The sequence below is a fragment of the Sceloporus occidentalis genome, unplaced genomic scaffold (genome assembly GCF_023333645.1).
Source record: "Sceloporus occidentalis isolate IW3139 unplaced genomic scaffold, rSceOcc1.0.p SCAF_15, whole genome shotgun sequence".
Taxonomy (NCBI): Eukaryota; Metazoa; Chordata; class Lepidosauria; order Squamata; family Phrynosomatidae; genus Sceloporus; species Sceloporus occidentalis.
In genome coordinates this window covers 16,982,158-16,996,483 of record NW_028316995.1, presented here as the reverse complement: position 1 = coordinate 16,996,483, position 14,326 = coordinate 16,982,158, and the positions used below count along the sequence as shown (strand labels likewise).

The window sequence follows — 14,326 nt, the reverse complement described above, 5'->3', positions numbered from 1 at the left end:
AAATCCAAGAGGCATTCAAATCTAATATATCGTCGTAAATTCCTGTAAAAATGGGTCAAATTACGGATGTTAAGTAAGTTTTCATTTTGACATTTGATTGACTGTATTTTGTAATACCGTATTTGCTCGATTATAAGACGAGGTTTTTTTCAGAGCAAATGCTCTGAAAAATACCCCTCTTCTTATAATCGGGGTCGTCTTATAATCAGACCTCAAATAGGTCTGACTATGAGACGACTAAGATCCAGATCCCCCGCAGCTGCAGGGGACCTGGATCCTCCTGTCTTCTGAGTCCCCGGTGTGTAGCTGGGGCAGTGTGGGCAGCGATTCGCGTAGACAACTTCCGCTGCAGCAGGAAGGAGGTGTGGCTAGCAGCGGGGGTTGTCTGCGTCCATCGCGCAGACCTTTCCCAGCTGTCAGAGATCGGAGTTCCCCTCAGGAACTCTGATCTCTGACAGTCGGGGAAGGTCTGACGATGGACGCAGACATCCCCCGCTGCTAGCCACGCCTCCTTCCGGTTGCAGCGTAAGTGCCCCGGCTACATGACAGGGAAGTCAGAAGCACCGGTAAGTTTGGGGGGGGGGGGCGGGGAGTGTTAAATGGGGGGCATAAGGCATTTCTGGAGGCAGAGTTCTCTGTGAAATACCTTTTAACCCCCTTAATGCCACTCTGCCTCCAGAAATGCCTTTTTAACCCTCTATACGCCACTCTGCCTCCTGAATGCCTTAAACCTCCCTATATGCCAGTCTTCCCCATAATATGCCTTTTAACCCTCTAAATGCCAGAGTGGCATATAGGGGTATAAAGCATTTCTGGAGGCAGAGTGGCACATAGGGGGTCAAAAGGCATATCATGGGGCACAGTGGCATATAGGGTTAAAAGGCATATCATGGGGCACAGTGGCATTTAGAGGGTTAAAAGGCATATCATGGGGCACAGTGGCATATAGGGGGTATAAGGCATTTCTGGGGCAGATGTGCATAACTGGGGGGCAGGTTGGAAAATAGAAGGAAATAAAACCAAAATATTTTTCTCAATCATAGCTTTTATTAAAAAAAAATTAGTTTAAATGAATTAACATTTACTGGTAAAACTTTTTTCCTATAGGGTCGTCTTATATTCAGGCTTTTTCTCTTTTCCTAAATTAATATTCAGATTTGGGGGGTCGACTTATAATCAGGGTCATCTTATAATCGAGCAAATACGGTATGTTTAGGCAACTTGTCAGGAGCCATGAGGGGTTGAACCAGCAACACTGCCTCTGGTAGTTGGTTCACCTGTTTCATCACTGGGTGGCTTTTTGGTTCTTGGTCCCTTTACCTCCTCATGGACATACAATAAAGGCAATCAAGAGCCTATAAATACCCGGGTGTGCTCCTAGCTCAGGACTATAGCGTTGTGTTCGTATCCCCATTTGTATCCTGAGGATTCCTGTTTGACTGTTGGTTTGAATTTTGACTCTTTGTACTGATATTAAGTCGGGTCAGGTATAGGTGTGGACTTTGACTCCTATTCTGTATTATCCCTTGATACCGTCCTACAGACCCACTTGCTGTCTTCCAGTACCTGCCTGCTCTACAGAACCAGTTGCTGTGAGCCTGTTCTCCTGGTGTTTTCCCTTTGTGTCTACAGATGGCGCCAAACAAAAAGCCAAAGGCTAAAACAAACTGTTGTCTACAACTCGTCACAGCAGCATCCGTTTGCCCCTGCCAAGTTCAGAGCCCCTTGCTGCCCCTGCACAGGGACTCTAACACGGCGTGGCACCCTGGCACAACTTTATATTAGCCATTTGTATTTGTTTTAGCTTTGTTACTTTGGCCCCATCTGACTCCTTATCATACTGCTTGATACAATAATTAATGAGCTCAGTGTGGTTTGAGCAGGGACAGTTGTCCAAAATATAATTTGACTAACAAAATTGGATAATACTAGGCTTTATCAATACCAACCTACCGATTCTTTACACAACACTGTATTTTCTGCTCAGGGAGACATATTTTACGTGAGACATCTCCCTGCAGCCTTTATTCTTTTAATAAAAGAAACAATTAAGGCCTTGTGTTTGCAGCCAGAAGCTTCGCAAACCTTCCTCCAATGTAAAGGTATATGTGAAACTAAATGGTACGCTGTTACAGAGAGCAAATTATAGTTGTGCTGTGCCTCTTTATGGATTTGCTTGTGCATTTAGCCACACGTTCATCCGGTGAACATTTAAAATGTATCTTAGAAAAAAACTGAGGAAATATTACATACATTAAACACTTCCGACATTTCATTGCATCCAGTAGCATTGATTGAATAAATTAAGTATGTTTGTGTTGCTTGGTTATATAATATCAATAGAGATATGGTAATCAAGCTTCCCAGGCTTTCTAATCAAAAATAAATAATTGACACTAGGAAATATGTAAATTTCTCTAGCTTTTAATGATAAATAAGGAGAAAAATCTGGCTCTATTTATGCCCATTTTGAAGCTTGGAGAAAGATAAATAATGCACGCGCGATAAAGCATTTCTAATTTGTCAGCTCACCAGAGGCGGCTTGTGCTTGTGAAAGTTATTGAAAAAGGTTAGGGTGATGTTTATGTACTTAGTCTGTACACAATGTAAAAAGCTGCTCGAAGTCTATATCAAGCAACATGTCATTGCGAGCTACTGTATGTACTTTAAGGGAAATAGTATTAGCGGGTCTTCATGCTATAAGCAAAATGACCTGAGACTCACCTACACAGCCAGACTGCCTTTATGCACAAGGAGATAGCTAGAGTATGTTTCTGATTATGTCATTTCAGGGCCTTCAAAGGTATTAAATATTGGCATATCATGACCTAAAACTACCACTCAACCTTCACATCCTGCCACTATTTTTTTTTATTGACATATACATTCTAGAATTTCAACCTTTATTGTGAAAATTCAAATATTCCATATTAATTGCTTTCCAACTATGTTTCATTTGACTAGAGGTGTTCATTTACCAAAACGGAAGTTTACAGATGAGTTACAGTTTCACCTCACTGACCTCACTACGCATATGCATTATGCAGGGTATGTTCACTGTTCTTTGCTGAAGGAACAGTGATGGCACTTTTTATTGCATAGTGAAGTCAATTAGATGAAACTGTTCCTTTCCAGAAAAAAAAAACAAAACAGGATGTAAACCTCACTAGGGTGAGAATTGGCAGGTGAGTTGTTTCAACTCCATCACCTCATTAGGAAAACACCAACAAGTTTCTCCTGCAGAAAGGGCTGATCAGATCCTGCATAGTTCAGGAGTCACCGAGCTGCTTACCCAGGTCTTTTTCTCGGGGCAGGGGATTGGAGTTTGGCCATGCCCACTCACTGCCCCTCCAATGCACAGCCTATTAAGGCTGTCTGCTGCTTGCCCCGCCTCTTTTATATAGCTAGCCCCACCCCTTGTCTCAGAAGAGGTCCGAGAAGTGTGTTATGGGAAGTACTGTAGTATGTCAAAGAGTGAAGTGAGTGACAAAATCTCACTGACTTACCTATGCATTATACAGCATAAGCTCACAGGGGTTGGACCTTCATAATTTATTAGTTAAGTCTTAACACTCCTATGAACTATACGTTTAGTGTATAGTCCCCTCTGTTTATTGTGGGGTATATGAGTTATACCTTTGTGCCAGAGCACATTTAATTTTAAAATAATATATCTGAAAAATAGATGTCACCATGCATTTTAATTTATTAAGCTTGGTTATAATGGTTCCTTAGTGTATGAGATGAGTACATAACATCCTTTGCAAGCCCTATAACATTGTGCCATATCAAGAATGAAAAGCATATTTTGGTAAACATAACACCTTTTATTGGCTAACTGATGTATAAAGTATTGCAAGCTTTTGAGGCTTTCTGAGTATCTTCTTCCGGCATATTATATCTATGGCTCTATAGCTATATCAAGGTTTAATACGCTTCATGTTTGGAGGGAACGAAAAACCTGCATTATTAATGAAACTTCACAAATAATAGGAGTTTCCACAATAAACACTGACTTGACAACTAAATTAAATGGACTGGATTTTAGGGTAACTCGTTGTAACATGATATACTAGATTACATTTAATCACGAAGAATTCTAAAACTGCAGCACAAAGACAGAGGGTTAGAGTCCCGAAGAAATATTTTTGCACCTTTGATCTGTACTGATTCAATAAAAGATTTTACCGTTATTACAGCTTAGAACAAAGACATGTTGGTTTAAATGTTTTAAAAATGACCTGGTGCTATGTGAATCAGCTCATAAGACACACTTTGTAAGACTGCTTGCAATGGATGGTGGTGTATACAGGGCCACAGAGCTCTTCTATGCATCCGCCATGAATTCTGAACCCGAGAAGAAGGGGTGAAGACTTTGAGAGCAAGTGAACAGATAACCAGACACAAGTAACCTAAAAAGATAGCAGCTGCCAAGTAAGTTTCCCTTAAATCCTGAGTGAATATATATTGTGTGACAACCCCTAAGAATTTTAAGACTTTCCAGTGTATAATGTATTCATTTTGTTAGAGTTAATATTTCAAAGTGTTTAGCTTACTTAAAAAAAAAACATTTAAAGAAGTGCTTGTACTGATTAGTACAAAATGTGGAATTATGGATTTTTCTTATTACCTGATCACTGAGCATGCGGAAATGAAATGTACTATTCACGTCAATAAATGTATTCAAATGCCTTGAAATCGTGTGACTTCAAGCAGTCCTTAGATTTCCTCAGCAGATTTTAACAGAATAGGTTTAACCGACGTGTTCTCTCCTGACACGGAGTCTGTGCGTAGAATGGAAATGATTCCATGTACTCATAGAAAAGAACATCTTAACTGTCCTGTCAAACTTCATCTTTACATTAGCCCACTGATTTAAAAATACATGTAAGCTATACAGGTTTTTACATATACATTATGAATAGTGTTTACTTTAGTAATATGTTTGCCCAGTGCAAAATTATAACACTGTAAACATTTATTGAAAGGGACATAAAGCAGGCCATAAACTTGCCAGAAAACATTCGCCTTCATTGCTCAGACGTAGACTATTCCGATTATATTGTAAAGTTTGGCATGTTAATCCAGCCGTAAGAATTTGTTCTCCTTGTGTCAGGGACTCGATGATCAAAACGGATGACTTTGTACACTGAAATCCATACAAGTGAAAATGACGGAGCATTCAAAGATTTTTTTTCTCATGAAGAATTAGTTTGAAAAAGGCCAGTTTTCTTAGATTTCATTTCCTTGATGTTGATAATATATCTTTGTACAGCGCAACTTTCCTTATATGACTGTCCTAAGTCAAAGGATAGAAGAGAGGGAGGATGTTTGATAGAGAGATTGAAACAGGAGGAGAAAAGATGGTAGAACACAGTGAAACAACAGTTGGGAAAGGTATGAAGAATCATGAATGAAAACATGAGTGTTTAAGAGTTATTGTCAACAACAATTAACTAAAGAATGCTGTATTTTTTCCGTCAGGCGTGTAAGTAGCCGTAACCAGACTGCAAGGGTAAGGGGATCTGCATTTTTGTTCTGCCACTTTGCATTACAGACCTTGCACTTGCAAAATGTGTATCATAATTAATGAGAAACCAACCTAGATCAAACCTAGATATATAGCATGTTTAAGACATAGCACCCAGCAGCAGCAATCCAAGTGGAATTGTACGCAAAAACTGGAGCACTCCCCAGACCTTCTATGGATCGATTAAAGCTTACATTTATTGCAACAAAATATAACCGTATTGGTGACACCAAAACAACAGACAGTTTTTCACAAGGCATTTTCACTTTCATATTATAGACGTTACTATGTCTGCGATCTGAGCGCTATTTTTATGCGTGTATAATTCTTGTGTGTGAATGTATGTATATATATATATACATACACATACATACATTAAGTTGTGCAGCTTGAATCAAACACCCTGGGAGCGCACTGTATGTTTTATTGATGAAGCATGCTTATTTATAGCATGTGCCTGGAAGCGTGTTTGGGATGTAGCGTGTTACCCACACAATTTTACAAAATGCAAGATATCCTTCACAACCAAGTATCCTTCTTCCTAACACCTGTGCTCTGTGCACAACGTTTACTTCATATCTAAATTACCATAGTCTACTTTCTGCTGTTGCAAAAAGCTGTTATGATAAATCAGTGAAGGATAGACTCTTTCTATTTTTGTGCATAAAGCACATGAACTTCTGTATTTCAAGCCAAATTCTTGCTGATTATGCGCAGACTCTGCGTACTAATTGTTCTGTAGCTGGAAAAGATAATAAATAAATGTGTTTTTGGTTGAGTTGTTAGGTAAAATGCACGTCATTATATTTATATGCTGTATAAACAGGGCTGTATGAATAAAAAAACTATATGAGATTAATCCCTCCTTCCAACTATACCCGCAGACCTTCATTCTCATTCTTTACCCCCTACCTGTTCTGCATCCTCTTCCTAAAGGGAGGTTGCTCGTTTGTTTGCACAGAAGGAAGGGGACTCATTTTTAGCAGTGTGAATACTGACTCCCTGTTAAATATTCTGGGGGAGGATCCATCCCCTGTGTAAATATTCTTTTTATAGACTAATGTATCCTACATCGATGCCGTATTCTCTGCATCCATCGTATAGCCGTTTGTAAATGAAAACATATGTCTGTCAATGTGTTTAGGTATTGAAGTACCTAGTATGTAACGTGTTAGCACATTGCAGGATTGTTAACACATTAAAAAAGTGTGTTTTCTACACCTGCCATACTGTCCTCTGCATGGGATGGTTATTGGAGCCTATTCACTAAAAAGGGAATTGACAGGAGAGTTTGGAAGAGAATTGTAGTTTCAGCTCCTTGACTTGACTATGCAGTTTAACCCCTTAACGACATTTGCCGGTTCAGGAAAAACGGTCGCTTAATGACCTTTGACGGTCCTGAACTGTCAAAAAATTAAATAAGCTTAGAAAGTGATCAACGATCACTTTCTTCGCTTAAACGGCGTTACTGTAATGCCTCGATGTCGAGGCATTCAGCAAGGCCGAGATCGGCATCAGGGGCCATGTCTGGCCCCTCCCCGGGGCATCAACAGCCGCCATACATTGTATAGCGGTGGACGCCCGTTTTAAAAGCGTTTAGGAGGCGATCGTTGATCGCCTCCTAAACTTAAATGGTGTCGCTGGAATGCCTCGATCAGGAGGCATCCAGCGACACCAAACACTTACCTCTGGATCTTCGCCATCAGCAAGATGGCGGCGGCCAGGGAAAAAAAACAATAAAGATGAAAGAGTTCACTAGATGGTCTCCAGACCCTCTAGAGAACTCTGGCTCCACTTGCAGGTTGAATGCAGGTACTGCACTCAACCATGCAAGTCAATGGAGCCCAGCTTTCTAATCACAATGTGATTAGTAAAATATTCAAAAAATAATAAAAAAAAAAAATGGGGGAAAAAAATAAAAATGTGCTAACATTTAAAAATAATTATGCAGTGATGCCACTAGATAAACCATCCAGTACCAGCAAAATGTGTAAAAAAAAATATAAAAAAAAGTATTAAAAAAATAAAATAAAATAAAAAAATAAAGTTTATTATTTTGAGCAAGTGCTAAAATTTCTCAAAAAACGCAACAAAGAGTTAAAATAAAAGCACTTCAAATACCCAAGGGGTGTCTAATATAAAAAAAAAATGGCTGATGGGGTAAATTGGAGTGGCCGAGCTCAAAGATAGGGCATAGGTACAGACTGACCAAAATGGAGAAAAAAAGCGCACTTTCCAAATGTGGCATTTTAAATCTCAAACAACACGACAAACCCATGCATGTCGAGTATCACTGCACTCAGGAGATGTTCCTGAACATACATTGGGGTGTTGTTTGACAGTGACATATACCAGAACCTGTATATCTATAACTAAAGTACAATTTGTGTGAAAAAAATAAATAAAACAAATTACTATTACAAAGTTTGACAAAGTGTAGTTGTATAATTGGTGCATGGAAAGGGTTAAAATAACAGCAATTTGAATACCCTGGGCTGTCTAGTTTTCAAAAATATATGGTTTGACGGGGTTAAATTGAGTTAACCAGATTCAAAGATATTCCAAAGAGGAGATGGAGGCAGACTGACCAGATTTTTTAAAAAAGGTTTGAAAATCATAAAACGCTGCTTGTACTTATTGCCCTATAACTTACAAAAAACAGCAAAAAAACATTGGGTATTTCTAAACTCAGGACAAGTAGTAGAATCTATTTAGCTAGTTTTTTTTACTTTTTTAGGTGAGTAAAAGATTTTTCTAATAAAAGTCATAAAATGTGTTTTTTTTTTCAATTTTTCACCATGTTTTTTTTATTTTTTTTATAGTAAATAAGATGATCAAAATAATGGTATCCGAAGAAAGCCCATCTTGTCCTGAAAAAAACTCTCCTTTTAGTAAATTAGCCTCTTGGTGCTTTTTAGGTTTTCCTTTGTTGTTATCTTTAAAATCTTTCAGCTATCACCCAGCCCACTGTTCATTCCAGCTGTTGTGATCCAAGGTAGTCTTCTGCCAGACCTACAACAAATAAGATAAAAAATGATGCTTGACACTAAACAGACGTGTCAGCATGGCTTTATTGACTATTATTAATTTCCCCAGGCATATTAAAATAGTAAACTTTTTGACCATACTGAGGGGTGACAGTTGTTGGGATTTTAGCAGGCCTTTGTAGTTTTAGTACAAGTGATAAACAACTCTGTTTTCTGTATAAGAGCTGTTTTATATGCGGTTTCGCACGTTTGACATATTTTGTGTCCCATCTCACAAATTATATAGATTTTTTCTTTATTACCAATTTATTGTTTTATGTTAATCCTTGCAAATATAAATTTACCTCATAGATTATTTCAGTAAAGGGAGTTAGGAATCACAGAATTCCCATTCTAATCCACTTTGATGTTCCAGTGCTCTGTAGTTTTGAATATTTTTACACGTTGTTAAGGTTTACATTTCATCAGGTCAGATTTATGTTTAGGTTTTATGAAAGCTTATACATTTCTAGTGTCCCCAATCAACTTTACAAAGGGAAGTACCCATGGAATTATTTACTGCTCTGCTCATGTTTATTTTCGTAAAGTTGAGCATTTCAGATTTCTGTGGCGTATGTATTTTCCACTACGTGAAGCTTACACTCACAATGAGTTCCCGTGTGTGCTTTTCTAGCTGTGGTTGCACTGCTAAACCATGTGTCACTATGGATCTCCTGCTTTTGACGATGTCTATTGTATCACAAGTTATGCCAATTGCCTTGACCTTGGATTGTCTTTGAGATCAGGCGCTGCCTGTCTTAATCTCTTAACCTTGACCTGGCGTTTATACCCTTCCTCTTGTCCTAACACCTGCTTCCCCTTCCTTTCCCAGAGCTGCACAAATACTTGGTGCTATATAAAGAAATAAAAATGACTTCTTTACAATCCCCGGGTCGGTAGCAAATAACCCAATAGTCATAGGAATGTGTTTTCACTGGTCATTGGTGATGATTTCCGGTGTTGATTATTTACTTTATTACTTAGATATGTTAGCCTCTTGCATTGATAATTATTCTATTTAGAAAACAGTAAACTACTAAAGTTGTAGCTCTCTCCTCTGAACAAGAGTACTTGACATATGCAGCAAATAGTGATCACAGCAGCAGTTTTCTCAGCAGAATATTTATGTACCTATTTCCAACAATATACTTGAAAAAGACAACTTAACACACAAACCAGACAACAACTAAAGTCGCATCTATTGTGTATTTACAGGGCCCTAAGTGGCAAATATTTTAGCCTTTAAAATCAATTGACACTCTGTCTGCACTTGCTGAGCCAGCCCTGGTGCTGAGTTACAGTAAGTATTAAAAATACCATCCCTGGTGCTATTTAAAATGATTCCTTATTAGAGATAATTATTTCATTTTACTTAATTGTCATGTGTCTGAAACTGGCACGGAGAGGTTAATTTCTGCCAGTCATATGTGTTGTTATGTGCAATGGCATGTTGCCTATAAATATATACCTCTGATTGGACCATTCAGTTGGTTGCTGTGGTGATAGGATTACTTTTCATATTTCGCACCAGAATTACTTTTTTTATATAACCCTATTGTTGATGAAATAACTGTACACCAATCTTTCATTGAAATGGACAATAATTTTATTACTTAATTTTTATTATAGAATTGTATTTTTCTTTCTTACTTTTTTATGCAAATTACCAAACAATCTTGGGTATCAAATGCATGGTTTACTCCTTTTTCTAGTCCTGAAAAGGGGTGTGTGTATTATACCCAAGTATTTAGGTTAAAAAAAACTTACCTTTAAACCATTCTTGCGATGATGCCTTTATCTGAGCACTGGGAAATGACCGATAATGATGAGCATGGCCGCCATCAAAGCCTTCTCCATCAGCATTCCCTTAGTCCCAGCACGCTGACTGAGTCTATGTGGTGCATGGAGTGAGTTTGTGTATGTGTGTTCAGTATACATTAGCTTGAGTATGTGCGTGTATGTGAAGCTACCTATGAAGCTGTGGCTATGGTTGTGTATTATACACAACTACGTATTTTTTTCGCAAAAAAATCTGTGTAACTTTATACCTGCGTCTTATACACAAGTGTATATTATACACAAGACTTTACGGTAATAAAAGGTTTTCCAATACATGCTGGGAATCCTAGGTGAAGATGTGAAGTATAGGAACAGCTCTGACCCATGCAGGTAAATCAGATTTACATGCATGAGACGTTCCTATTCTGCTGTTATGAGATCTGACAAAGCTGACACAACTGTACGTAGATGGAGCTTTCTGGCTCATGGTTTTCATGGTTATGTAAGTGATGAAAAGTGGAATGGTTCAGTTTACTGAACTATTCTATTCGCTGCTGTGATGAGAAGACCACATTTGCAAACTTTGTAACAGAGAATCAACTTTTCACATGTCACCCATGGGGGTGTGTGGCTTAGCAAGGGGCCGGGCTAGCCATGTACACATCCCCAGATAGCTTGTGTGTGAGTGGGTGGGGAATAGGGCGGGAGTGGGCATGCCCAAACACTGTTTCCGTACACCGTAGCACAGAAACTTTGGGAAGCCAAGCTTCACTCGGAGGCTCCGGATAAAACCCAAGGGGTGTTCCCAGGTATGCTGATACCCCTTAATTTCTAGAATACTAAGACCTAAAAATATGTTTACCATAATGGAAGCAGCAAATTCTAGTATGTTGTACTGTAATAAAAAGGATGGAATTCTGAATGCAGAACCGCTGAAAAAGTGGAATCGTATCACAAAATCACAGACCATGCAGCCTGCAAATAAATCATATAAAAAAGAAAATGCCCACATTATAAAACTGCCCTAACCCTAAATGTGCTTGTATACAAAATATTTGCCATGATACACTCCTTTTCAAAAGCTTACCACATCCTAGTTTTTCAGATACATGCACACACGGTTCATTGCGCTAACACCTGCAAATAGAGAGTTGCCAGTAACACTAAACAATCTACTTCCACATCTCCTGTTGAGACATTTACGGTTGTAAAATATTTTTATATATAACATCTTCCAATTCAGCATTGTGATAGGAACTACATTGAGGTTTTTTTCCGGATGTCAGGAAACCCAATCGCTACCACTATATTCCCACTTGTGTGCTGGATCAGCTGCATCTGTGTGTCTGATTCTACCTCTTCATTATATTGGAGTAGCAAAGCGGAATTTCATGTTAAAAAATGATTAAAGGACATGAGTTTATTATGGGAAAGCAGGGATTTGTCGGCAGCTATACCAAAGAGAGATGTGATATATGTGCCTGTAGTTAGATCTGGGGCATTACTTATCATATATTATTTACTATTATCTATCTAAATGGAATATGGAATTCAATTATTGAAATAAGGAACACATTCTTTATTTAAACATATATATATACAGGAAATGCAGCAAATGGGTTATGGGCAAGTGTGGCAGCTTATAGCTATTAGTTTGCAGCTCTGGTAAATAATGTATGGCAACAACAGGGGTCATCTGGAAAATGTATTGGAGCTGTAAGTGTAGGTTTGTATCATAGTGCCACCGAGATGTGCAATTGTGTAACAAAAAAAAAAAAAAAGAATAATAATTAAAATACATTTAAAAAAAAATGAGGGGTTATGTGTTGTGATACATATAGGAAGAAGACCAACATTTGGTGCTTGTTTCTTGAAAAGCAAAGAAACCTTAGCAGATCTTGCATTGTATTCTTCTCTTTCAAGCCTTTTAGAGGAACAACCTTCCTTAGGGTCACAAGTAAGTGTTCCCAGAAAAACATTTAATGATGTAAAACTTTACACGATTAAAGATTTATTTTAGGGATTGGCTTGGCAGTTCAATCGGCATGATTTTTCTAATGCCACATAAAGTTACAAACGGTTTTAATTCAGCAGAGGAGGCGAAACAACACCTTCTAAGATAAATAACATTTGTGTTAAAAACCCACCAAACATGTATGACTGCGAGATTCTCTCACATCATTTGCATTATTATTTATCTCTAAAAATAGTCCCTGCTTTTAGTGGAAGCTGGTGTTATATGTAATTTTAATGCATAGGACATATATAGTCTAATTTAAGAGGAAGGTATATGATGAGTCCATTTTAATAGATATTTATGTTATTTAAGAAAGAAGTTGCTGTTAGCATAGCACAGGAACTAAAATAATAAAATAAGGGTTTTATATAAAAACAAATTAGATATCTAAACAAATAATAATTTATTGAGTAGACTAAACTTGGTGTAATCATGTTTTGTTCTCAAATGCCTGTTTTGTTTAAAGGATGAACTATTAGTTATATCCATAGACACATTGAGCTGACCTTGAATGTACCCCTGCGTGTCATATAAAGACATACTTGGGAACTCCCAGTGTAGGCTACCTTTAACGCTTCCTCTTCAAGGGAAAGGGACTTTGAGGTTGAGGAGCTAGCCGTGCATGGGGTGTGCTAGCCCTAGACAGCCTTAAGTGAGTGGGGATTAGGAGGTGAAGCAAACCTCGAGAGTTCCTAGGTATCTGTGCACGGATATTTCCACAGCTTAACCTCTTCTCTTCTCACTACATCCAGCTTACAAAGCTTGAAAAACAGCAGCAAAGGAAAGAAAAGACAAGAACAAAGGTGCCCTCAGAATCGGGCCGGGAGAAAAGTGTTCCACGCAGCAAAGAAGATCCCAGCGCAAGTAGTGGAGCAGATGGGGATGTGTCATCCGAAAGAGAACCATAGAATTTCAGGTACACAATATCCCCATGCTGACCCTGGTAATCGGTGGTGTGAAAAAAAAACCCCATCATGAATGTTTATTTTACTTTTAAATTGAATTTACTTCACTGGCCACTATTCAGTGAAATCAGAGCAGTAGCTTAATGGAAATGCTGCTCATACTCTTATCCAACAGCTGCCAGCTGAAAGATTGAAACAGAGTTTGACGGCAGATAAATACTATTGGGCCTATTTTGTCAGCATATTTTCCTGCTATAAAAAATAAAACCTCAAACCTTTTGGCCCCTAGTCTTGTCTTATATTAAGTTATGCCTATTCCTGACATGATTGAATCTGTTGGTCAGAAGTACCAGGTCTCTGCGCATGCAAGTTCACTTTTCTCCCAATAGATTCTACCCTAGGGTTCCAGATTGAACCCAGCAACAGTCTGTCTGTAGTCATTGGTGCTGTTAATGTGACGTATGACTGAAAGGAATGAGCATAGGTAAACTGCATTATGTTTCACATAGATTGGCAGGCTTGAGGATTTCTGTTTTTATGTGCTAGGTACAGCCATGTCATCTTTTTCTAGTTTCTTTTAAAGCATCCTAAAAGTTTAACTTATGCTGTAAAATTGTATATATGGTTTGTTATTCAGAATGTTAATAGCCTTTTTTTGCAAACTAATTGAATAAATATATTTTCTAAGGGCAATACCCTATTTGATACAATTTACGATAGATCGCCCTAAGCTATGGGAAATCAGATAAGCTGACATTTTATTCTATGGAGTATTGTCTGCATTTCCATATTAGCTTGAATATAGGGCAAAGGCTGAAAAGGGGGCATTTTTTGAGAGTATATCTTTTTGCTGCTGTTATCTTCCTTCTTTCTTTTTTTTGAAGTCACCAGGAGAACTAACAGACGCTCATAGAATTTCTAGAGATTCCTATGGAAAACAGTTCTTAAAACTGATCTACCATTTCTCTAAATGCTGTATGTCACAGTTCTATACACTAGATAATAAATCTACGTAATGACATTTACATATCAAATTATCTCTCTATCTCTCTCTCTATATATATATTTA

At 38.0% G+C, this 14,326-nt stretch overlaps 1 protein-coding gene across 1 annotated transcript in view; it reads left to right on the top strand.

Annotated features, from left to right (window-relative positions):
• The window catches only part of LOC149303331 (D-aminoacyl-tRNA deacylase 1-like), a 62,801-nt gene extending 49,541 nt beyond the window's left edge, over positions 1-13,260 (top strand). The window contains exon 5 of the mRNA XM_089481639.1: positions 13,105-13,260. Coding sequence (XP_089337765.1) covers positions 13,105-13,260 — 156 coding nt within the window. The remainder of the gene's footprint in view (positions 1-13,104) is intronic.
• Positions 13,261-14,326: the final 1,066 nt, after the last annotated feature.